The sequence below is a fragment of the Channa argus genome, chromosome 6, assembly GCF_033026475.1.
Source record: "Channa argus isolate prfri chromosome 6, Channa argus male v1.0, whole genome shotgun sequence".
In the NCBI taxonomy this organism is placed as follows: domain Eukaryota; kingdom Metazoa; phylum Chordata; class Actinopteri; order Anabantiformes; family Channidae; genus Channa; species Channa argus.
This window is the reverse complement of record NC_090202.1, coordinates 16,648,831-16,675,004: the sequence shown is the minus strand read 5'-3', so window position 1 is coordinate 16,675,004 and position 26,174 is coordinate 16,648,831. Positions and strand designations below refer to the sequence as shown.

The 26,174-nt window shown below is 40.6% G+C and overlaps 1 protein-coding gene across 1 annotated transcript in view; it reads left to right on the top strand.

Moving 5' to 3' along the window:
- The first annotated feature begins 534 nt into the window (after positions 1–534).
- clmpb (CXADR like membrane protein b) overlaps positions 535–26,174 on the top strand; it is a 63,224-nt gene continuing 37,584 nt past the window's right edge. The window contains exon 1 of the mRNA XM_067507709.1: positions 535–952. Within this exon, the coding sequence (XP_067363810.1) occupies positions 904–952 (49 nt within the window). The 5' untranslated portion in view covers positions 535–903. The remainder of the gene's footprint in view (positions 953–26,174) is intronic.

Below are 26,174 nucleotides of genomic sequence, written 5' to 3'. Positions count from 1 at the left end.
AATTAATTTACCAGTCAATTATCAATCAACTGAATAATCAGCTAAGGGAGTGTTTCAGCCTTACAATTACAAAAACAATGTGAATATGTAAAATTGGTATAGGGTATGTATGGTATGCTAATACCATACATACCCTAGAAATATATATATATATATATATATATATATATATATATATATATATATATATATATATATATACACACACATAAATGGATATATAAATGGATATCAAATTATTCACTATGAACTACACAGCATAAGCAGTTTATTGTGGAACTGCTGAATAGATCATACTAGAAAATCTATTAATCCCATTCATACTAAAGAAATGAACTCCTTCGGCTGTGCACCACCTAAAACTCTGGAGGACACGATCATGTTTGTTGCATAGTGTCCTGGCTGTGTAAGAAAACTTCCGACTCTAGAGGTCTCCATCCTTCAGCATCCCCTCATCATCCACCTTTTCGCCCTCCTCCTCCTCCTCCTCCTCCTCCTCCTCCTCCTCCTCCTCCTATCCTCCTCTTCCTCCTCCTCTCTGGCATTTTGTGCAGCGGAGGAGGAAAGGAAGAGAGACTGCTGAGGAGGAGACAGAGGGTACCCTGAGACAACACGTCCCACGCCAGAACCAGACAGCCAGGGAACTTTGATTTGACGCCAGGTCAGAGCCTGCGATGACAATGACGATGAAGAGAAAGAACCACCTTTCTTCTTCCTGGGAGGCTTAGATATGTCGGGCGTGTACAACATATGATGTCCTTGGACTCATGCGCTCAATGAAGATCTATTTATCTCTGAATCGCTCCTCGTATCTCTGATGGTGCCGCTTCGTTGTGCCTGCACTTAGCTCAGCCGAATGAATTTGAAGGCGGTCTGAGCGCATTGTTTCCAGCTCCGTTGCATATGGGATTTCCAGCCGTGATGTCTGCAATATTTCGCTCTTTGTTTCTGGGTAAGTCACTTCCCATTCCTTTATAAGAGAATTAATTAATTAAAAATCATCGGAGCGCGCTCGCCTGACAGTGTGGATAACGACGTGGATGTTGAGCTTTGTCATTATTATATTCATACTGAAATATTAGCGTTGTTTAACGACGTCAACAACACATCTGGCGAGTGTTTTCAGCCTCGATTCAGGATGATGTCAGAATATATTTATTATTTTATTGTCTGTCAATTTGTATTGTCATATCACAAATTGTAGCTCATGTTAAATTTGCCTTTAATATTTTTTTTAAGTCTTTGGGGAAAATGGAAAAGCAAAAGTCAACTTTGATTTCTAAACCAAAAGGCTGCTCTACTAGGGGGGATAGTACAAAGGGGAGAAATTAAAGGGAATAAAAGTTCATCTGACCCCTCCCTTTAAATCTGGTCTTAATAACACTGTAGCCCATGTGTATGTGTTGCCAGTTATTCAACAGGCATGTTGCAATAATCAAACCCATTTTTGCAAATTGTTGTCAAAGGAAAATACTTTACAATGTCACATTTAGTAATTACTAAGATCCCACAAGGTTGGATATTTTCCATGTTCTTTTTCTTTTAGTTTGGCACAGTTTTAAGAAGGTTGTTTTTAAAAATCATATCAGGTATTGCATTCAGAAGAATAAAGTTTATTGGATTAGTACTATTGATTTATTAAAACACTAATAGTGCACTTGCTGTTTCTATTATAATATTCATATGATGTTCTGGCAGCCTGGCCTCTCCAGCTACAACACTGAATGGGAATTTTTTTCCCACTACTGACGGGAAATTACTGTGAGTAAAATGACTGCCAGTAAGAAGTTTTACACTCCGCACTGCTTTCTCATCACCTACAGTGAAGCAGACAAAACAGTTCCTTCAGTTGGGTGTAGCTCAGAATAAACCAGAGTTGTAATCTGAGGTGTCTGTGAATATGAGCACTATGAAACAGTTTGGAAAGCCCTGAATTAGAGAGTTACCATACGAGGAATAATACACCCCGAGACCCGACAGCTTGTCTGTTCTGGTTTAAGTCCAAGAGTCATACTCTATTCGACTTGCCGTTCACGTTAATGCAGTCTGGTTAGAAAAGACCTCAATGTTTGTGTTTAACTTTTCATTCCATTAGTTTAGATGTACAACTGATGCTGTTTGCTTATACTTAGTGTGGCTTGTGCTGTGCGATTAAAATGCCTACAGAGTTTGTTATCTTCAGCCTCTATTATTCAGTTATGTATTGTTGAGGAGTGTACCATGCCACTTTCTGAGTGCATTTGAGGCATAACTTCATGATCTCAAATAAAAAGCATTACAGACCAACAGGAAAATTTGTGGACCTGTGTATGAGGTGGTTGAGTCCAGTCCACAGTCTGTGGGCTCACTGATCCTGGGTTTAAATAAAGGAGCTGACTCTGCAGTGGACACTGCGCACATACACTTTTTTAGTTATTTGTTTCAGTCATCAGCCTTATTGTACCACATAATTATGCTAGGTAATCTACACTATTAGGTAATCAAGCTTAACGTGCATATTATCTGAATACCACTGCCTTACTGATGATGGTGATTATGATGATGAGAATGATGGTGAAAAGAAAAACACATTTCTTAGCTGAAACATTTGAGCCCATAATGACAAGGTGAAACATGACATGTTACATTATACAACAACACTTTATTCCCTAATGCAATTAGTAATAGTTAATTTTCCTTAACATAACCATCAATTTATACCAGAATATGACATGAATGGTTGAAATGTTGAGGCATCTTCTCCCTCTTCTGTCATGTGACCAGATATGACTAGTGTATTAACCAATTTGTGCAGCTGAAACATTATGTGCTAAATGTCCAGTACAGTTGCAACGTGGGTCACGTGTCTCTCATGAGGGAACAAAATATCTGCCAGTCAGCTAAAAGGAGATATATGTGTGGATATATGGAGCTTTTCAGGTTATGCTGCTCTGCTGAGGCAGACTGAAGGACAATTTTCAAAAGTTATAGCCGGTATTAATTCAAGATCAACACCGAGGCCAAGCAAAGAGAGGAAGTGGCTATTTTATTAGAAAAGAATCAATAGTCATTAATAGGGGCTCATTTCCTATTTATTTCGCTTTGGCCTTGCAAGTCCTGAGACATCTTTAATTTTTTAACTTTTGGAGATGTAATATCCACTGTTCACAATACAGATAAGTAGCACAATTAATTGCTTCAGAAATGTCCATAAGTCCTTTTGGGTTACTGTGCTGATACAAAGGTCAAATAAAGTAACAGCAACAATGTGGTTTAACGATGGATTTAGCCAGGTAAATGAGACTAGTGATGTATTGCCTGTCTGTCTTTGTGCCAAGATTAAATTATTCAGAATGAGGGGAATTTAAAATGACTGTCCAAGAAGTAATAACATAGTGCAAGTCACTTGACAGAAATGTAATTGGAAGGAATGAGAAGCTTGTTCACGTAAGAGCCCAACCCTCGCACCTTATGTTCATCTAATACGAGCAATCATGGGAATACGGTGAGCCTCAACATCGGTGGGTTTGTGTCGATGCTTGTGTGCCTACATGCATGCACAGGACGTGGACAACTGTGAGAAGACAGCGGTTCCTATGTGCATATGCTAGTGTTAGATGTAGATAAAGAGAGCAGTGGCTCCAAACAGAAATTCTGTCCCCATTCTATATTTAGCATGTCTGTCGGGGTAGGCAGCGGATCTCTGAAATGTGAATATGACAGGAGCCTCCTGAGCCAGAGGTTATGAAGTGACATCTTGATGTGTCTGTGCCTGAATCACACTCCTACACACACACCCAGCCACAGACTTCTGACATTCCTGCAAACCCAGAGACATTTTGATATTTGACGTCTAGTTACCATACATTACGGCTATGTTTTGATCTCCTTTTGTCTCGCATTTTTCTTCTGTGTAATCACGTGGCATCCCTTACATTTTCAGCTTTGAAAATTGTTGGTTTTTTGAGAGCATGTGATGGATTTGGCAGATCTGGTTTGTGGGAAGCAAACTTGTATTTTTAAGTTAAGTGGAGAGATTCACACACTGTGTGGAATTACACCTTTGTCTCCTGTTGTAAAAACGTGAGCCTTTAAATGACTTTGCAAAAGAACAATTTACTTTGCATAGAGTTTATCTGATGAATGTGATGAAGAAACTATAAATAAACAGATTTAGCAAGTTTACAGACTAACTCGACAGAAAATGCACATCATCAAAATACAGTATCTGTACTCAGGGGGGTAGTAATATTACACTTAAGTTGTGGGATATTTAGTGCAGTATAGTTGCAGCTATTGAGGGGAAATAGCAGATACCCAGCAGTGCATGGCTCCAGATAGTTAAATGTCAGCTACAGCATTTGACATGCAGAACAAAGTGTAAATAGATTTCCATCAAGAGAGGATTGTATTACTCAAAGAAGAAGTAGCAAATCTGAATGGCTCAGCAAGGGCAGAGCACTCTGGAATACAAAACCTCTACCCAGGGTGACTAAATAGGCCTACAGATGAGTACAGAGGTCCAGCCGTCCTCAGAACAATTGACCCATACCATTAACAAACACTGATTTGCCTTCCAAGCACTTTCACCCTGTTGTGTAGGACCTTTGATTGACAGCCCGCTTCCCCCCTAACAAGCAATCCTCTTTTTGTACCTGAGGGATTCTTCATGTTTCATTGATTGTGTTGCTTTTAGTCAGAAGGTCTTTCTATTTTGTCGCAGAAAGCTGGATGCCATGTTTCAAATGAAAGTGTTTGTAGGTGAAAGTGTACCTGCTATGTAGAGTAAGTGCTTTTATTCCTACTAGTGGGCTCGAGATAGGTTGTATTTTTGTTGCAGCCAAAGACATCCAAGGTAAAAGGTAAAAAAAATAAAAGATCAGACTTGTGGAATGTGTATGTTTTTGCTGGATTCATCTGTTTCTATAATACTTTGTTTCCCCATCTTTTCTTGGTTTGTATCTGCCACACCCGTGTATTTTCAAGCTGTCCAAGCATTATGTTATTTGGGCCGATTGTCACGACTTGTAAAACACAAGGCTCATGCCCAGACAAAGATAGGTTTGTGTAGTGTTTCTGACCTATAAGTCCCCCCCCCCCCTCCCCCCCTCCCCTTTCATCCTTCACTGGTAAAATTACTGCCAGATCATTTTGGAACGTATGAACAGGAACTGCCTATTTCACTTTACTGCTAATCTGTGACAGATGTTCTGGAGAGGCTCACATTCACAATAATTGGAGCCACATGTGCAGCCTACACATGACATTTCTCCAGTTAAAGACACATATTTTGTACAGAAAAGCATAAAAAGTATATAAAATTAGTTTTTTAATATGTTGTCTATTGGAATATTTTTATTGGGTTTAATCAGGAAGATTCAAGGCTATCTTCAAATTTAGCAAAAACCAAAAGATTTTGCACTTGCTTGGTGTTTGACATGCTTTCATGTCAGTTTGGCTTGGAAAAAACACACTAGTTAAAACATCTTGGAAGAATCTGAATTAATTGAACCAAGAATAATCAACAGAATACTGAAAATATCAGTCGTCACCTATTTATTGTTATAGTCACTTTGATAGTTCTGTTTTAAAGACTAATCTTCATCATAGCAGCAATATCATTAGCAACCAACTTTCCATTACCCTATATATGAATTTGGGCAAGTTACCTGAAAAAAGTAATTAATTACTTGTGTAGTGCCCACAAAATTTCCACAATGGAACAAAAGAAATAATGTGCCTGACATGTAATGCTAACAATCCCACGATGCAATGCCTTTAAGTTTTACCCTTTGCGCAGCTCAAACAACTGCTACTGATGAAGCAACATGACGCTGATTTTATTATAGTACTCAATATTTACATTAAAAAGGGAATAGGACATCAGTAAATAATAAATGCTGTGTTTTGCTTGGTTTTCTGCCCTTATTATATCAGATGAGGAGTCAACACAACCGCAGCAGATATGAAGTCTTGACCAGAAGCAGAAACCTCCTGTTTAAATTGCAGTGTTTTAGTATTCACCTTCACCAAACAGGAGTGACAAACAATATTTTATATACTACAACTCCTAAAAAAGGAATCCTGATCATCACATCGTCATTTGTGTCTGCATTGGATTGGCCTCTGTTATATCTCCAGGCAAAGTAATTTCCTCCAATGGGAAGCTTTCTGCCTTATTTGCAATACTGAATAACTATGAAAGCAGATGAAGCAACCACAATTACATCTTTCTATTTTCTTAAAAAATGTGAAGTGATTTGCTGCTTGTTAACATAAATATTTTAATCAAGGTTTATGATTGTTTTATGTAAGCAGCTAGGAGATCAAAGAGTGAAAAAAACAGTGAAGTAAACGCTGATGCTGTCAATTGTCTCCCATTGATTTGTGCCACCGAAGGGCTGTCCTGATATAATTTCTTTACAGCTGAAGACGTTGCTAGAAATAAGGTTTAATCAATCGCCCACTGAGTGCTCTCCGCTAGCAGGTGATCAAAATTCATACATCTTGAGAAAAAATATTTAAAATGGTTTGTTTATCAGTGGTGGGGGTTGAGATGCTATCAGCCTCCAGCACTGTTATGATGCTTTCAACTGCTTTCTGCCTTAGTGAAAACTGGCAGTGCGGAATAAAGCTGGCATGCTTGTCTTCTCTAAACAGAACATGCTTTTGATCTATGTTCTGTGTCTGCAAAACCAGGTATACTGTATCTCTGTTTTCTGTGCAATTGCACGATCCAACTGTGCCGGAAAATAAACAGCTCAAAAAGCAAAATCCCAATTGCTGAGGTGTCTTTTCCTTTCAAGCAGGTTCTCATAGTGCTTACATCAATGACACAAAGGAAGAAAAAGCAAACTGTTGATGAGACAGATGAGATACCCAGTGGGCAGCACAGGGGTGACATTGGTTATGTCACAGTAAAGGTCAAGCCGGTGTGTCTCTTCAAAGACTGTTAACATGACTAAGGTTGACCACGGCGAGACGATATAAAATCATTGTCTTCACTGCAGCAGAGTGAAGTCTTCAGAGCATAAGCCCAGCCCTAAATAAATAATATTTTTTACCAATAATTTTTTACTAACGACTCTCTTCCTGGTGTAACAATGGCTTAGCGATTTAATTGGTGCTAAGCATCATGGGGAGCACCTGTCAGGCTCCAGCATGTGTGGTGCTTTGTCTCACAATGTAATGATTGATTATGGTGTCCAAATATCAACATGGACATTCAATCAGCATCATATTGTTAAGATGAGAATCAGCACCTGCAGGTACAGGCAATCTCTGAGTTCTGAAATGGACATTAAGTTTATTTATCCCAGTCTGGCGCCAAAACAGTAATTACTGGCTTTTCCGTCATTTACATTCATCTGCAACTCAATCTTCCAGACTTGAATGCAGATGAATAAAAGCAACTTCTCTGCACCAAACAATGGCAACCTTTTCTTCCTTTTTCCCCTTTCTCACTTTCCCAATTGGGAACTGACTGAATGAACAGGGGGAAATGTTCCACGTCGCTCAATTTAGACGCCTGCTGTTCCTTTCAATTTGAAGCAGCCTATTAGCCCAGCAAGCAGGGCACTCCATTAGGTGTTTTGAACCCGCATGCTCCATTGTCTCACTCCATTTCCTCTTTTGCTTGCAAGTCTTTCCTAAAGAGTTAGCGGCTTTAATCAGTAGTGACCTTTCTTCTCTTCAGACATTTATCTTCAGTCCCTTTTTCCTTTTGGTCATCACAGAGCGACCTACAAAGACATAAAGATTGATGGTGTTTGGAAGGGAGGGAATTTGGGGGTATTGATTAGATTGATAGAAGACAAGGCTGGGTCCCACACAAGGCCTGAACACCATCTTGAGGACACTTTCCACTCTTTGTCGACCCTGGAGTCAGGACTCAGCCATGTATTCAATTCATATCTGAGTGTAAGTAAAGAAATAATGTGCTGTTGTCATGCAGCCATTCTTTCATAGCACTGTGGAATAACTGTAAATGTGGATATCTTTGCTTGGTAGTCCACACATTAAGTATGTTATGTCACACTCTACTACGGCTCTCATTTCAGTGTTTCGTATGATAGAGGTCAGAATCATTTATCAACATTGAGAAGTCTGTTTCCTACAGAGATAAACTTGACTTGGCCCTTTGACTGTGGACAGAGTACAGTATATATTGACATTGCTGAAAAAGCTTTTTCCCCCTCTGGTCCTCTCACTTCTTTCCCCCTTTCCCAGCAAAGTGTTTCAGAACAGATGGCACCACCATTCTTGTTTTTTCCGACTCGTTAGACTTGACTTGTTGATGAAATGGAGCCTTTACGCTATTCTGCTCATGCAGATGTGTAGCTGTATATTTTTTAATGTACGCTCTGTTGTAAAGTGGCCAGCAAAAAGAGTGGTATTACCCACAGCCCAGAGTACAGGTTTACCTTTCTTTTTGTCCATATTAGGATTTTCTCCTTGCATTTACTCCCTGATCAAGAAGACAGCTCTATCACAACTCACAGCTAATTCAGCGAAGCTGTTTCTGTTTGTTTGATTGTTTAGCCTGGCCCATTCTGCAGTTTGTCAGACCCGGCAAATAGAGCGCAACACGTCTTGTTAAAAGACAGACAGGTCCCTAGGATGACGTTTCAGATGCCTGTCATGGTTTGGCATTGTTGTCCAAACTGTCAGACTTCAAACTATCCTATTGTGGTTGCTGGATGAGGATGGTGATGTTCTTCACTGTGTTAAGAGTTCAGTAGTGAGGAAAAATTGTGGTGTGGAGTTGAACATCTCTGTAAAAATGATTAAACATGAGGCTTTTTTGGACCTCACATTTACTCTGAACAGCAGACATATTTTTTATTTTGTGTGTCTTTCTTCAAGTGGGAAATCAAGAGTGTTAGCATTTGGCTTGATTTACTGTCTGGGGTCCAAGACACTGTGGAAGAGGAAATAGCCGAGTTTGCAAATTCAAGCTTTTAAAATAATTAAAGTTGGCATGATGGCTCTGCTTCCAAGACGGGCCCCAAGCTTTAGAAAGACAGCTGGGGAGTTACCACACAGCAACAAGCTGCACTGTACTCTCAAAGATCACAGCTTTCAGCTTGGCCGTTCAGCGGAACGTGTTCTGCACGTTGATTTGGCATGAGTTTTTACACCAGATGCCCTTCCCGCTTCAACCCTCCAACTTTACCCTGGTTCTGGACCAGCACCAAGGTCACCATTGGCAGCCGTGTGGGGCCACACCTGGGGGGGTAGGATTCGTACCCACGGACACCTGCATCCCAACCCAATGCTCTACCACTGAGCCTCTAGGCCCCTGCACTCTTCTTCTCCATTCGGATGTTGCCTTTCGGGGGTCACAACAGCGAATCGTGTGCCTCCATCTAACCCTGTCCTCTGCATCCTCTTCTCTCACACCAACTAACTTCATGTCCTCACTCACTACATGCATAAATCTCCTCTTTGGTCTTCCTCTAGACCCACTGCCTGGCAGCAATATATTCACACTCTCTCCTCTGAACATATCCAAACCACCTCAATCTGGCCACTCTGACTCTCTATCTCCAAAACATCTAACATGAGCTGTCCCTCTGATGTCCTCATTCCTGATCCTGTCCATCCTCGTCACTCCCAAAGAGAACCTCAACATCTTAAGCTCTGCTACCTCCAGCTCTGCCTCCCGTCTCTTCTTCACTTCTTTCTCTTTCTTCAAGTGGGAAATCAAGTGGCTTGATTTACTGTCAGGGGTCCAAGACACTGTGGAAGAGGAAATAGCCGAGTTTGCAAATTCAAGCTTTTAATATAATTTAATTATAATAATAATAATTTAAAATAATAGTCTCTTCTTCCGTGCCACTGTCTCTAAGCTGAACAACATGCCTGGTCTCACCACCATCTTGAACACCTTTCCTTTCATTCTGGAAGCAAACACCGTACTTTCACCGTACTCTAAATGGTAAATGATGATCTGCTCTTATATAGCACTTTTCTAACTATTGGCACTCAAAGCGCTTTACACAGCTTCTTATTCACCTATTCGCACTCAGAATCACACACACACACAGATGGGGGAGCTGCCAACACTCAACTAAGTTGGGGTTCAGTGTCTTGCTCAAGGACACTTCGACACACCAGAGATTGAACCAACAAGTGTGAGACTGGTGGACAACTGCTCTATCTTCCTGCACCACACTCGCCACACTCTACGATTAGGAATAATAAAGGTTAAAATATGCAATGTGCAGATAAGATGAAATCAAATGCAAAATTCTATCACTACTGAAGAAAAGATTTTGGCCACTGGCCCATCGTAGTAGAAAACAAACATTTTTTTCCATTTAGAAGGGGGAGATGTTGTTTACTCTATTAACCTTTCTTCTTAGCTGCACTCTTGACATTGAACAATGTGGAAGAGGCTGACTCCTCACTGGCCCTTTTGCTAATGAGGCAATTAAGTCTATCCTGCCTTGGTTGAGCAAAGGGCCAAGAGAGCAAAGCACGTCATCTGCTGTCTCAGCAAACACCAAGCATCTTAGCCATGCTGCAGTCAGAATACATAGCCAAGCACTGCTTTGTTGCAGTGGACGTCCAGCCATTGTGGTCCTCCCCTGTCAGTGCTACCCTTAACACAGCTTGAGATCACACACAGCACTGGGCCACATCTCTCCATGTGCTCTGAACTGCAGCAAAAAGAAATTGAAGAAAAACACAGAAATAAAATAAGTTTTGCGCTCTACCTGCCTGTTGTTTAAGGACAGCACAGTATCACATAGACAACATGTAAGGGACAAAGTAGTGGGCTCTTATTTTTACTCCCTGCATCACAGTCCATTTTGAAATAAAACTACCTTATTTCCATCTGTTAAGGCCAGTAAAAGAAATAAAGATGTTGTATTCAGAAACATATTTCAGTAGCAATGTGTGTCAGTAATGATTACATTTCCAGCACAGTCTGCTACATATTTCATTCAGCCTCTATGTGTCCTGCTGACTTCAGTATTTACTGTGTTTTCTTTTATGTTACAACTTCTCCATGTAGCTTAAAGAGCTCTTATTGTTCAACATAGTGAAAGAATGTTGGGCTCAGGAGTAGTGTGCACTGATTTATTATGTACACAGGGGTAGGGTGAGGACACAGTGCAGATGCTAAAACCACAAGACCTGTAAGAAAACCTAAACTTCTATTTCTCTTTTTTGTTTTTTACCTGTATACGAATAACTAGAAAAAAAATTCTGTATCTAATATGTTAATATATAGCAGAACGAATATTTTTTTTTGTTTTTAGTGGATTCCCACTCTGACGTATGTTTGACGTATAGCGCAGAACTGCAGCTTTCTCAAGTTTTCCAGGATAACGTTGACTGCCGTAGAATTTGTTAAAACTCTGCATCCATCAAAAATACCCCTGTTAGCCAATTAAATTTGTTTGACAGCAATTAGCATCTTTCTTCCCTCTTAGCATAGTGACTGGCTGTTATGAGCAGCTGCTGTGTCATACAAAAGAGGGCCAGCATTAGGGCCTAAGTTAATGTGTTTAAGGGATGCACAATTCTAACGAGTGATAACGGAAGGCTTACGGCTGCTCAGAAGGGATTAGGGGACATAGTTGTCTGTCTTAAACCTCAGGCTTAACCATCATGTTCTTTTTTTTTTCCCTCCTCCATTTCGCCTCCCTGGTAATGAATCGACAGTGTTTCCTGACACAAGGCATGAAAAAGAAGGTCTCACTCTGCAGGGAGTGAAGGCGGCTGCTCATTAGGTGTGGAAAGGTTTACCCAACCAGAAAGAGAAGATATCCGGACAGATTTGTTTGAAATCAATGCCTGTCTTCTGAAGCTGCCTCTATAGTATGTGGCTGCCACAGCTTATCAGACAAGATTTGTATGAGCTCATGTGGGCAGGCAAAAGTGGATTTAAACCATATATAAAATAAAAGATAACAAACAAAGTGAGCACTTTGGTTCCTTTTAGCATCACATTATGCAGGTTTCACTGTCCACTTTAACATATTTGCCTTTGCCACATCATTGGATCAATACTGAGAGATTACCTCTGCTCGGTGTGAGACACAGATGCCTCTGAAGTGGCAGGATTGGAGAATGACAGAGTTGGCGGTATTCAGTTACAGGAAACTAAAGATGCATAGTCGCAAGGGCGCCAGAAAAAGTGTACAGTTTGCAGTGGCTGTGACCATGTGTGCTCCTTGCTGCCTACAGTTACTGACAGTGGACACAAGGATTTAAATGCCCCTACTGTAAAATAGTACAGTTACACACGTAGTCTGCTCATACTTGGGACAGAGCTTTTGTTAAATGTTATCAGCAATCCATTTTCTAAAATTTTTAATAGCAATATTTGGGCATTCTTGCTCAAACCCTAGCCAGATTTTTTTGAGTATCCTCTGACTTTATCTTTATTTTGTACCTATGCTGTCCTTCACATTTGAACCCTCTTTGAAGATAGACAGACCTGGGTGCAGCTTTCCTTAAGCAATATCAATAGTGTCATCACTCACTCCTGTGCAGCCCGTGTGAAGTGTAACAGGAGACCTTTCCACTGACATGCAGGTTAGCACCATTTTGTCATCTGATGACTGTACAACACGGAGTCTACAGGGAAATCAAAATGCAATGCCGCCAGCAAATTTTTGATTCTTAATGAAAATTATTGCATTAAGGGAAAGTTCTCTCCTTGTGACCTAGTTGGAGCACCTCCCACCCTGGTGTCTCCTTCATTTCTTTGCTTCACTTCTCTATTGTCATCTTCATTAGCTAGAACATCTGCATATATAATCACCTTCTGGAGCTGATCTCATGGAAGGGAGAGTAGTGAACAGACATTTAATCTAGCTCTGTCCTGTGGGTGAACATTTTACTGGATTATTGCACAAATTATCATCTGAATCTATTAGAATGGCCAGTGAACTCTTTGTTTTGAAAGCCCTCATTATTTAACATATTTATTTTTATATAATGTACCCATAGTTGAGCTTAAACGATCACACTTGTTCATTTATCTGGCAGGGTGTGGAAGATCACATTCAATGACAGAGTAAAAGAACAAATACATTTTATTTTTGCAGTTCCCAAATGTTTTCTGTATTGCTATTGTTTGCCTTGAAAGTATGAATGATGTTTCACTAGACTGACCACCATGGTCATTAATTCTAATATTTAGACTGTAGCCGCCATCTACTCCCAGCTTTGGCTTAACTTCACGTAATCATAGCCTTATGCCCGCGTGTATTGTGCTGCAGGAAAAGACACCACAAGCGCAGAAGCGCAGTCCATCAATCTAACCAGACCAGACATTTTTTTTTTTACACAGCTCTGTGTTGAAGGATTTTACATTGTACCCTCCTCCCATCCTGAGGGAGTATGTTTATGAGTCCTTTTTCTTACTGTCCTGTCTCTTCCCAATACCCTCTCTCTCTTATGAGACAAGGGGTCTGAGTGGACAGAGGGTGCATAGCTTTCCTCCACGGGGTCATGATGGATGGCCACTCCACTATATGTGCAAGCTCACCAGAGGCCAGCCATATTTCTCCTTCACTGTCCGTATAGACCTCCATCTGCATGGGAACTGTCAGGGATGCTGCTTTCTGTGAGCTCAGCAGGGCCTTGGAGGAGTATTTGATTAAATGTAATGGAATTACAGTGATCTGATTCCAAAACGATGACATCTGTAATCTGTTGCAGTTACTGTAAATATGCAGTAATCAGATCACAGATGCTTATGATGCTTTAGAGTTATTGTATTGCTGTGGCATCTAAACTGTGTTTTTTTTTTAATATATATTTAGATTAAAAGGAAATTTTGACTAAATGCTTTTATAGGAGTGTGGTGTAAATCAACAATTCCAGCAGCATTATTGCTTGTAATGTTGTGCAGGTAATCAGAGCTTTAAGTAATTGCCTTCGTCTAAAATCCCCCTTTCCTAACGAGTGCTGCAGTGAATAGTGGCTGGTTGGGGTCAGTGGAATATAGGGGTTTGGAGGGGGGAGGATGGATGGATATATTGAGACAGTAGTATTAGAGCAGGAGTATTAGTGTCTTAGTGGAGGCTACTGCTCGTTCATAGAAGTAATAAACACTGCAGTGTGGTGGTATGGTAGCACACTGCTGCTTTTGGGTCAGAGAAATGAAAGGAGAGAGAGAGAAAAGAGAGGAAAAGAGAGGATCTGTCATTGATCCTGTGGTATTAGCCTTGGCTGCAGTCATGATGAAAGCTGTGTAATGAAAGTACTGTGTGCTCTATATGTGCGTCTGTGTGTCCGTGTGTGAGTGACGACTCCTGTAAATATCTGCATCTGGTGTGTTTATCTGCTAGTGATTAATTATAACTCATGTGAACATAAATAAATCACTCAAAGCATGTGTGCACATGAATGTGTATGCCCATCCCCAGATGGTCTCGTGTGAGCGTATTTGTATGTGTGTTTATCCTATTTATGCAGGTGTGGATGTCTGTGTTAGTGCATGAGTGTATTCCCACATGCCTTATGTGAACATATTGCAGGGTTGTCATAGTATGAGTATACTACGTGTATGTATTTCCTGACTTTGAGTGTACATTTGTGTTTGCGTGTGAATGTGTGTGTGTACATAGTGATCAAGCAGGAGAGGCTGCTTGGCGACTCATCCATCATCTTCCCTCCTGGCCTGCGGTGCCCTCAGAGGAACGCTATGCTGTCACGGTGACATTGGGCTCATTTTGGACTAGAAAAATGGTGCATCCGCCCCCAGCGTCACCATCAACCCCCTACCCTCAGTCAACCAGCCAGCTTAGACGCTGCAGTAACAATCCCTCTATCGGTCTCAGACTCGTTCAGCTTTACGCAGCATATCCATTGGGACAGATTGCTAATCTGAACCAGTTCTTATTTGAAGCGCCTGCATGTGTCCAAAATTCCTAAGTGAAGGTAGTCAGGTGGGCTTTTCGCCTTCGCTGACGCCCTACAACTGCTGGCCTTCCATCCCCACCTCCTGCTGGATAACCTTGGAAACGGTGTTGAAAAGGAAGCAGAAGGGCAGGATAAGAGAAGATATAAGAATACTTTATGAGAGTCCCACGGTCTCTCTGCCCTGTCCTGCATCTCCCCCTTGCTGGTAATGTACAGGGTGAGTCAGCATGAGCAACTGCAGTATAGTAGTCCAATCAATCTGTTTACGCTCGCCTCTGCAGAGACAATGCCAACGCCGCACCGCTAAGCCACTGCTTCGTGACTCAGTGCGGTGTATGGGTTTGCATGTGTCCTCCAGCTCTCTTCACAGATTTACCAGTGCAGGATAGCATTAGCACATATAGGACAAACTTTCTGCCACTACTGAGAGTGATCGGTGTCATGGTCAAGGAAGCATGCTGGGTAATAAATATTTAATCCACCAACAGAGAAAGAGGAAGAAGAGCGGCTGAGAGTAAGAAAATTGTGTCCTGGTATGATTTTTCTCAGTTAAGTTTATATTAAGAATTGTAAAGATAGTGTGTGTGTTGGCATAAATTCACAAATCTATACATAAGTCCTATTTAATGCATATGTAAAATAGTTTATGGTATCTGTTGCAGGTACAGTAGGCATTTCCCCAAGCACATAACACAGTGAGAACAGCTTACACATGGGTGATATAAACAACAGTGAGGCAGTCACATTATTTTTGTACACACACAAAGTAGTGACTTTCAATGAAAACATACCCTGATAAGTGCAAAAACACATGCAGACACAGCTCAACCATTACCTCCCATTATGTAACTGCAGGCATCACATTTTACTGTCATTCCTCCCAAAACTGCACCTTGTTGTTGGAGGAGGGGGGATGGAGACAGTGAGCTAAAACATGAGGAGAGAGATGCATAAAGGGAAGAACAGAAGGAGATTTGAGGAGACAGAAACAGAAACATGAGCAAGAAAAGAGAAAAGGAGAGGGGACGGATTGCAGCATGTTTGGCCCCCTGCTATCTTCCTGTGTCTACAGCTAAAAGAGTTGCTAATCAGTCTTGCCATGGAGAAATACACACATACACTCCAAATGCACCAACCTACAGATACATCAGCAGAGGAACACACAGGCACACACACACACAGCTTTTCCTCAATAAGCCTCCTTTCAAAGATAACCCCTATCCAGCTGACAATAACAACAATAGCATAAATCCTGATCCCAACAACAACAACAGTGATGGACAGCCCAGTCTTTCGCTGAACCCACATTACGACATTCTCCCTTTCTCTGCTGTATCTCCAAATCTGTTTGTGTTATGATGTTCTTGTTTTTTTAAGGAGACGTTTCCGGAGCTGCACCATCCCCTTAGGATGGTTGGTGGCAGTTCGATCAGGCTGTTCTGTCAATGGGGATCAATTGCCTTCCGTCCTCTTCTATTGAAGATCTCGTTTCCTCCATTTGCTTCTAGCAGCATGTCTGGCGACCTCATATTCCCACGTGACCTGACCTTTCCTCCATGTAGGTCAAAGGTCAACACCCGTTATTAATTAGCATGTCCTTGTTAACTGCAATATCACACCGCATTGTGCTGTTGCTTAGGTGTGCACCTGTATTGTCTTTCATACATCCTTGAGAATAACTTCCTTCCTGTGCGAGGGATCAATAATGTAACATGGGCTGTAAGAAATATTATGCCATTTTGCTCACAATAATGACAGGGATTGTGGGGAATATGTGCAAGCCAGCCTGGAATCAATAGGCCTAATGCAAATGTAAACTGTTCTCTTCCTGTTGCAGCTCTGGTATTGTGATCTGTCTATGCACATTTCTATACTCTAAAAGCGGATTTCTATCTGAGAAAGCTGCAATGAAGGCATGTTACTCTCTAGGGTTATACATAACACGCACCATTTTGGTTTGAACATAACAGCTAAGCATTATGATGCATTGCGCCTTGGCCTTTTATCACAGCCTCTCACCACGAAGGAATGGTGAATAGCATATTTCAATCATTCTGTCATGGGAGAACTATAATCTTTTTCTTCTGCATGGCATATGTCCTTCCACTTATAACTAATCCTTTTTATGCCTCAAAAGCGAAGGTCATTGTCTAAGCCGTGAGGTGATTAAGTTAATCCACTTGTTTTCTTGAATCCGATTTATCTCATTTTCCAAACTAGGGAACAATGTTCTGGGACAAAGACATCAAGATGATAGTGCGGCACACATTAAGGAGGAGGGCCCCTACACTGTAGAGGCTTCTGTTATCTCCCTACATCATCTGCATCCCATTCTGCTACTCAGTTCTATCAGCAGATTTCTAATGACTGCATTCAAAGCTATCTCTGCCATATGGGCAGTGAGAGGGAAAGTGAGAGGCGAGCAAAACTCTTATTTGTGAATATGCTGCTGCAGTATAAGCCACTAGCAAAGGAAGGCACAGGGCCATGGTGAGCAGGAGCCCCGTGCTGCGGCCAGCCAGCTTCAGTGAGTTACGCAGTGCAGTGGCATACAGTTGACTTCATTAGCAGGGCCCTCCCTTCAAAGGAATGGGTTATTTACTCTTGTACTGGCTACAGAAAGATGCTACACAGATATTGTGGGCTGATATAGAGATTTGTGCAGATAGAAGAAGGTGTGAGTAAATGTGTATGTGTTTCTGGAGCAAAGTGGTTTCTATCTATTATAGGACAGTTATTATTATCCCTCAGCCGATAACAATAAAGTGATTCACACGTCGGCGAATATGTTTACCGATGCGTGTGTGTGAGCTTACTTCTATGTTAGCTCGCATACTGCACAGGACAAAAAATGTACACTCATCCATATATTTACATGCACATTTGTTATATATATGTGTGCTCATCCATATGTTCTCCAAGTCAGCATTTATGAATATATGTTTATTAGTGTGCGTGGCTTTAAGTACACTGGCATCTCCCTTGTGTGATCACTCTTTACTGCCCCTGTCGTCATGTGAGCTTTCACTTGCGATCTAGTCAGCAACTCAGATCTCAATGCAGTAGGCAATGAAGGAAAGCCCCAAAAAATGTAAAAAATGTTTCAGAGTTGTGTTGTTCAGTATTTCTATTTTCCAGTGGTGTGAGAGGTTTAAGAGGTTATGGGATCGGATGGCATTACAGCACACTATGAATTCAGTCATTACCTCCTCTTTGAATACGTTCCACTGTGCAGACAGACAAGATGGAAAATCAGCAAATGATTGCAAAGCATGTGCTATTTAACCCTTTCCAGCCATTTATGTGTAGTAAACAGTCCTGTATGGACTTTAAATGTCATACGTCTTGTAAGTTCCCTCCTTTATAACAATTTATACATGATTTAAACTTTATGCACACAGTTTAAAACATAGCTGGCCAAGCAGCATTTGTGAATTATTTTGCTAGCCTGTGTGAGTCGGTATGTTTCAAGGACAGAATAAAAAGACACATTTCAAAAAGGATATCACTGTATTTAATATTTTAATGCACTTGAATATCCAAATCCAACCTGAGCTTGCAGAATGTGCATACAGGCCACACTCTGATTACATTACTTGGGATGGGTTGCAGATCATATTACTAGGATAAGGATAGATGAAATAAGAAAAACAAAAGCAGAAAAGAAACAAAGATGGAAAGAGAAAGGCAAAAGAAAGGAAAAAGAACATGTGACTGAACGTCAGTCAAACAAACAGACAGCAAATTAAAAGGAAAGAACGTAGGGAAAAGTGGCGATGTTTAAGTGTGTTTAGTAAATCCTGGAGTGAAGCTCTCAGTCAGTCAGAGTAAACAGACCTAATGCACAATTAAAAACACCTGGAACCCCTCCGTCACTTATGAAGTCAAGCTTATAATCATTTGGGTGCAACCCCCCTGCAAACCTTATAGTTGTGTGTGTGTTTTATTCGTCTCTACTCTGTCTGTCACTCCCACAGCTTTGCAAATTAAGGTGTGACCGATCCAAAACGAGATCTCCTCAAAGCCAGAACAAACACCATAATAGGCATTTCAGTCACACACCCTATTATTTCTTTTGTGACAGCTGTGCTGCATTTTATATGATGCTAGTGTTTTTATCAGCTTTGATTCCTCATGATCTACCCTTAAGAAACACCCACATTTCCTCCCAGACAGTTTGAATCTTTCTTGTCCCTTTACGTAAATGTATAACTCCTACACTTAACAATAGAGGTTATATAACAAAAAAGCATGATTTTCAGGTAAAGAAATATATAAATGACAGAAGAGAAATTGGAACGAATCATATTTAACTTAGAAGAGCTGTTTTTCACTTTCTCTTTGTTTTTCACTGTTTTTGAGCTTTTATGTCTAATTCCGATTTAAAAACTAAAGCGTCTACGATGCTGTAATTGTCCCCATTTACCATTATATTGCATTTAGTTTTTATTTAAAGCGACCTACAAAGTGCCATGGTAAATACTGTTTTATTTTCATCAGAAGCAAGTGCCAGATTATTATAATTTTGTTAAATATTGGGTGTGATGCTCCAGAGCCTTTGGCAGCTCATGGGGCCGGTTGCGGGGCACACTTGTGCTTGCTATAGAGTTAATGTTGTTTTTGTAGAAGGCCTCTGGAGGTAGAGCAAACAATAATCAGCAGAACTTTGAAATAGTAGAACTTTTCCTCCTTCACAAAGCTTCAACCTAGAGCTTTAGTATGTCTGCTTTATTTGGCAAACTGCATCTGCTAAACAAACCTTTTGAACTCTGGCTGAGAGCAGAGGGAATAATCAATCTCAAGATGTAGGAGTTGCACTAATGTAAATATTTTATCACCTGAAAGATGGTCGAGTTTGAAGCATGAAAGTGGAAACTTTAGCTCAAATACTTTTTCTTGAAAAATCCAATGACTGCATCCTAAGATCTAAATTAACGGTTATGGAGCATTTCATTAGAGAACAAAAAGTGTATGCTACGGGCAGCTTAATTGCAGCTCATTTCCTTGCCTAGTGTTTTCTTGCTGTTTGCAATGATGAAGCAATAGTAGTAGTGGCCAGCGTGGGAGCCAATCGTTATCCCTTCAGTTCTCATGCATGCCTTTTCCCAGATGGAGCTCTTGACGGTGACGATTTCTGAGCGACAGCAAATTGAAGTAAGAAGTAGGGCACACTGATGATAGAGGGCCTTAATGGTTTAAGTGTTAAACCTTGTCTCCCCAACACATTCTTATGGGCTATTAGAGTTTATGTTAATTAGGTTGTTTAATGGCCCCGCTGACCTCTTTTGGTCTGTCTAATAGGTACCTCCTTGAACCCTGCTGCCGACAAATGATCACAGGTTTAATCAGGAATGGCTGTAAGTTTGGTTTTTACAGAACACCATTAACTGATGTACTCGACCCTCAGGATTTCCTCTTTGGTAAAGTTATGATGGCTTATGTTAACCATTTCCTTTCATGAAAGGTAAAGTGCATCTGGCTATCCGAATTAATCAGTGTACACTTTTCACAGTCTGCCTGTCCCTACAAATTATTTCTTGCCTCACCCTGGGAGCTGGAGTGCAATGATCCATTTGAGCAAGAGAGACACCTCCCGCATTACTCTCAGATTGAGCATGGCACACTTAAACTGCCATGCTGGTCGTCCACTAGGCAGCTTGTAACTTGTTTGTGAGGAACAAGGGGTGTTTAAGCGCATTAATCTGCCTTAAATTGATACATTTGGTAAATTTAAGCAGCTATACCTTTATCCTAATCAGTAAAAGATACCATTTGCAGAAGCTCAATTTACAAAACCCATTGCATCACTGGTGAATCTTGGAAAATTAGCAGGGGTTAAAAATTGAAAATGACAGCAAAGCCTTAGACTCAGACATGAGTGATTATAAGATGATTTAGTGGCTGAAAAGTGCTTTTGACTCAGCAAGAAAGCAACTATACACAAACGTCAGAGGGTAACACAGTGTGGTTTATGCTGTTTCATCCCTACCCATCTCTTTGGAAGAGCCAGAGATGGTGACTGTGTACAGCTCAAAGTGTATTTTGCTATGTATAGAGAGTACAGTGAAAGGTCAATGATCAGAAAACTCCGGACACAAAAACAAAATTCATGCAATAACTCTTAACCTCTTCCTTTATTTCCTCTTTCCAACATTTTATCAGTTCATTTTATCAGTTTTATCAGAAAATATCAGTTTGCCAAATGTAATTTCTAAAATTAGGGAAACAGCGTCTGCAGCAGGGATAAAGTAGAAAAGAAGTCACATAAGGCCCTGGAGCTGCAAGCCTTTTCATCAAGATTTGCATATTTGGCACAGTTAGTCTGCATTTATGTCTCTAGAAGTTACCAGTTCTGACACCTAAGCGCCACTTTATCTGCATTGCTGCTAATTTGCTAATCATAATAAAGCTGCAAACAATCCAAAAGGAAATGTCTCTGCAATGGAATCAGTGTGTTTTTGCTTTTTGTACTTTTCCTCTCAGTGTTGATCACTTCCTCCCGTAAAATTGTGCTTCACTGGAAAAATTCTTGACAGTGCCACCCATATAAGAAGATAATTATTTATTGTGATATTATAAATGAAATTGGCAACTTTAACAATGCATTTGTTGATTCTTGTGATAGGTATTTATAATACTTTCTTTGTGCCTATTAAATGTTTTTAAAATGGCATGTTTCATTACTCATAAATATAATTTCCATTTCTGGTTATTGAATTTGGTTGGTCGTTCAAAAAAAATTTGAAGAGGAAGGCATGCTGGGAAATGCTCACTTTTTGGTCAATTTTTTTTTTTTTTTGGTAATTTGTGCGGACATGACGTCAGATTTTTTTTTTATCAACAATTTAACTATTAATCAAGAAGTAGGTGGCCTTCCACAAATAGTTATCAACCCAAACACAGATCTGATAATAAATAAAACATCCTCAGTTCAAAGTGAATCAAAATGATGAAGAAAAACACCCAGTAGACCAAAAGATTTTTTATTTTTTTTTTAAATCAAGGAACTAAAAACAACAAGCAGAGTGATTTGGGGAGACTTTGGTCCTGTACAGTTTTCTGGCTGAGAGCGAAAATGAATGAGAGGTAGAATGTAGGTGGACTGTAGGTGATTGCCACAGACTGCTCAGAAGCATGTGCTTGTTCTGGCTTCCTAAAAACAGTCAGTAGAGCAGATACACAGGGCAGATAGACAGAAACACCATTCAGGACATGATAGCTAACAGGATAAATACACTTCATTGAATGCTAACGTTACCATTGTTGACTTTGGCCGAAGTGCTCATCACTACGGCGAAGTTTAATTTAGGGGAAGCATAGGATAACAAAGACTTAGTGGAAAGGTTGTATTAAAGGATAGCAGAGCCAGGAATGTTAACTTAAGCAGTGCTGGTAACAATTCTAGAATTAACTTCTAATGGGTAAGTACTGTATGAGTCACTTATTATTACAAAATGGGACCAAATATTGAAATTTAACATTATAGCAATGCAACTGTTTCCTGTTATGTTGGAAAATGTGCACATATTTACTGTGTGAAAAAAAAAAATCCCTGTGTGCTTTTCTGCACACTATTCATTCAGTACTTATTGTTATGCCCCTGGTCTAGGGGAACCTAGACATAAAAAGATGTGCTCCACCACAGTTTCCATTCCCAAGAAAAAACCAGACCAAGTGTTCTAAACGATAGCAATTTTATTTGCTTCGGATGTGAGCAGTGACCAAAACAACAAACAAAAACTCACAGAACTCTCTGTGAGTTGAGTCGAGAGTTGAGTCCAAAGATAATGCTGGGTTGGTTGGGAGTGGCAGAGGTGGGCCGGCTGGGGGCTGCTGACAACATACTCTGTAAGCTACCTTTGTGTTGATTTGTGTAGGTTCGTTAAATCTATTTTGAATATTTGATAGTTGGAGAAATAAGAAAGAAGTGGTGGTTGGCAATAATAAAACTAGTGCTTTGGTCATTGCTGCTCAAAGGCTAGATTGCAGGATTTGACTTGGATGGTGAGGATTTCCACAAAAACTCAGCTTGGCAACTGTCTGAAGGGGTGTGTGTGTGTTTCACTGTGGATGTGCATGTGTGCATGAGTGTGGACACAAGCGAGCAGGGGGAGGTTACAAGAAAAGTATCTTCACCCGGGCCAATAACAGTTATGTCAGCTGCGCTTCATTCTGCTTTGCATAGATTATCTATTGAGTTATGTCATAAATTTGCAATTCAGATGAACTGCATCTCCAATACTAAATGTTACAGTTAAGATTTTTATTAACACACCACCAATTGCTAATCACATTGCTTTATGCAGTTAATTTTCTACGTAAACTCGTAACTCGTAATCAATTTAGTTAAAGTTAAAGCCATAACTCAGCTGGTGTGTTGACATGGAGGAATGTGTATAACCTTAGAGCGACTTGTGAAAGCCCATGGATTCATTAAATGAGAGGCCAGGGGGCTGAAGGAATCCTGTTTCTTAGTCAAGCTGGGATGAGTGTCCAGATGTTCCTGGACACTCAGGGAATATGCTGCAAAGTTGACCCTTTGCAGCATGCTGAAAGATGTGAAAAAGCTTGGCACTGTCTAGGTGGGTTTTTTTGCAACCTAGTCTCGCCTCCAATGCAGTATCATATATTTAACCACTTGTTTCATTTGATTCCCTTTTCTCTCCCTTTTTTTTTCTCTGTGGAGAGAAACTAAAGCCAAAGAAGTCACCCTAAGGTATGATACTAAATTATGATAATATTTTATTATAAGGCCCCCATATAAAATAAATAACCTTATCTGAATTCAGGCAATGGGAAGAGGGAAACTAATGAAGGCAATTAGCAATCACTGTCTTGACTCGCGTCTTGCTGTACTGGCATCCGATGGATCATTGCAATCATCTCAGCAGAGGCTCCTAAATAATCCTGATTATCTCTTAATTTTAGTGTGCATGTTCAACCAGGTTTAACCAGTAGTAGTTTAGTTAAGACAACCAGAAAATCATCCAATAAGGTAGATAGATTGAAAGATTTGCGTACGTGTGTCCCCCCATTAAATAAAGGGTCTTGTTGTCAGTCCTCCTGGCGCATGATTATTTCTTCCTGGGTTTATGGCATAGCATTTTGCTGGTTTGTCACTATTGTTCCTAAGGGGTCAACCAGAGGGCTTGGGTCGCTGACCTTCCAGGCCTATACAGCCATACTTTGACCACCACACCACCTACCACAATGAAGGATGGCCTGTTGACTTCACAGGGAGCATCCATGAGTCCCTGAAGCTGATTAAAACACAGGTTGATGGCTGTTATTTACTGCAGGTGTGTGTGTGTGGGGGGGGTGCTCTGATTGCTCTGTTGTGTGCAAGCATCTCAAGGACTCTGACCCCAGTTCTGAACCCCAGGCTTCTCGCCTCATAACCCCCTCCTCCTTCGGAGCTGGGAGGTAATGAGAAAAAGGGTGTGTGCTGGATGATCATCTCTTTAGCCTTGGTAAATAGCTGGTTGGAGGGTTGAAGGCTTTTGATAAATACACTAAGAATGTAATATTCACAGTGTGTTGTTTTTTTGTTCATGTGGGTGCTTGTGATGGTTTCGAATGTTTTGTTTGTTCATACGATTAATTGCATTTACAGGTAACATTTTTATAATGATGTGTCCCTCTACTTACAAACTACTTATACTGTAAATATTATACTGTGGGTATTTTGTAGCTATGGTCCATCTATACAAAAATTACATGATAACTATGGGCTTCCTATTCTGTAACTACAGGGTACAGGAATAAAATACCTGAACAAAAAAACAGGGATGTTTCTGTCATGTTTTTATTTCAAAATCAAACCACATAGTTGAAAAATACCTACAGTGTAAGTTTAAATTATAAAGTACTTTTCAATGTGCTGGCTTATTTCCCATTTATTCCCCAAAGTTTTAATCTTCCTATTAGGGACCACTTGTATGTATATGCTGTGCAGGTTCACCGTAATTAGAAATAAGTGCCCTGTAAATACAATTTACTCACTAAGTCGCATAACCATATATAGCATAAAAAGCATAACCATATATACTGTTAACATTTGTAGGTGCTTGCATCCATGTGTGTGTTCACCTTAGACGACATTGCACCTGATGGCTTGTCACTGATAGTGTCCTCGCCATGAAACAAAGGTCACAGTTCTCTCTGGGTTTCATCTGGCTCTCTCATAGGAGTACCGCTGTAGCTGTCAGCTAATGAGACAGTGGAAACACAGAATAGATAAAAGCACTGAGAGAGAGAGAGACCGAGAGACAGAGAGGGTGTGTTAATGAGAGGAAAGAAAGGAGAATGGGGAGAAAAAAAGAACAGAAAGTAGATGACTCAAAGACTAGAGAAACAAAATACCCGAGTTAAGAGGTGGACAAAACAAAATGTGGGAGAAACAAGTATTAGCATAAAATACAAGAAGGCAAGAGATGAACAGCAAAAAAGAGGAAGTGTGCTCATGGGAAAACAACCGACAATGGGGACAGAGAGGGAAAAGCAAATCTCTGCTTTAACTCTATTTTCAAGCAAGCTATGAAATGTAGTGCCACAGAGCAGCAGAGAGCTGTTGCAGAAACAGTATGGGAGTGGCCTCCTGCAGTCTGCCATGCATCATGCCTTCCTACTGAGAGCATCCTGCCATGTCTCATTTACACCCCCTCTGTCTTTTTGTCTTTTTGTCTGTAACTCACTGTCTTTCTGTTTTTGCTCCCATTTTGACTTTTCCTCCTTTGTCTCCCATCATTCCTTTAGAGAGAGCTCCCAAATAGTGCCACCATACTCTGGAATGATGGATTGGGTCGAGGGTGCATGGAGGGAGGGGGTTGCAGAGCACTGCAGTGTAGCATGACTGATGGGAACATGCATTATTTTCCTGGAGGGTTCCAGAGGCGAGGGCCAGAATGTAGTATACTGCCTGTGTACACAGGGCCTGCAGCACAGAGAAAGGGGCACTTTTCTAATGATGATTGTCTAAAACTGAATCATGACCTGCTATCCCTATCAGTATTGTATGTATTAGCTCATGGCAGCATAAGAGGGGAATACTGGCAAATCTTCAAGCCGAACTACAGCATTGGCTCTTTGATGGTTTGCCGACCAACCCTTGTTTTCCTCCACAGACTTCAGAGCAGTTAGTGTCCGTAAAAGGATGTTTGGCTGAGACAGTTTCCAGTGACTCACCTCCACCATGGGACATCATCCCACACCCACTTGCCTCTCTGTCATACATCTTACATGTGTATTACTGTGGCCACCACCTACCCCTGACTCTCCCTGTCTTGTTTTTCCTTCTTCAGGTTGAG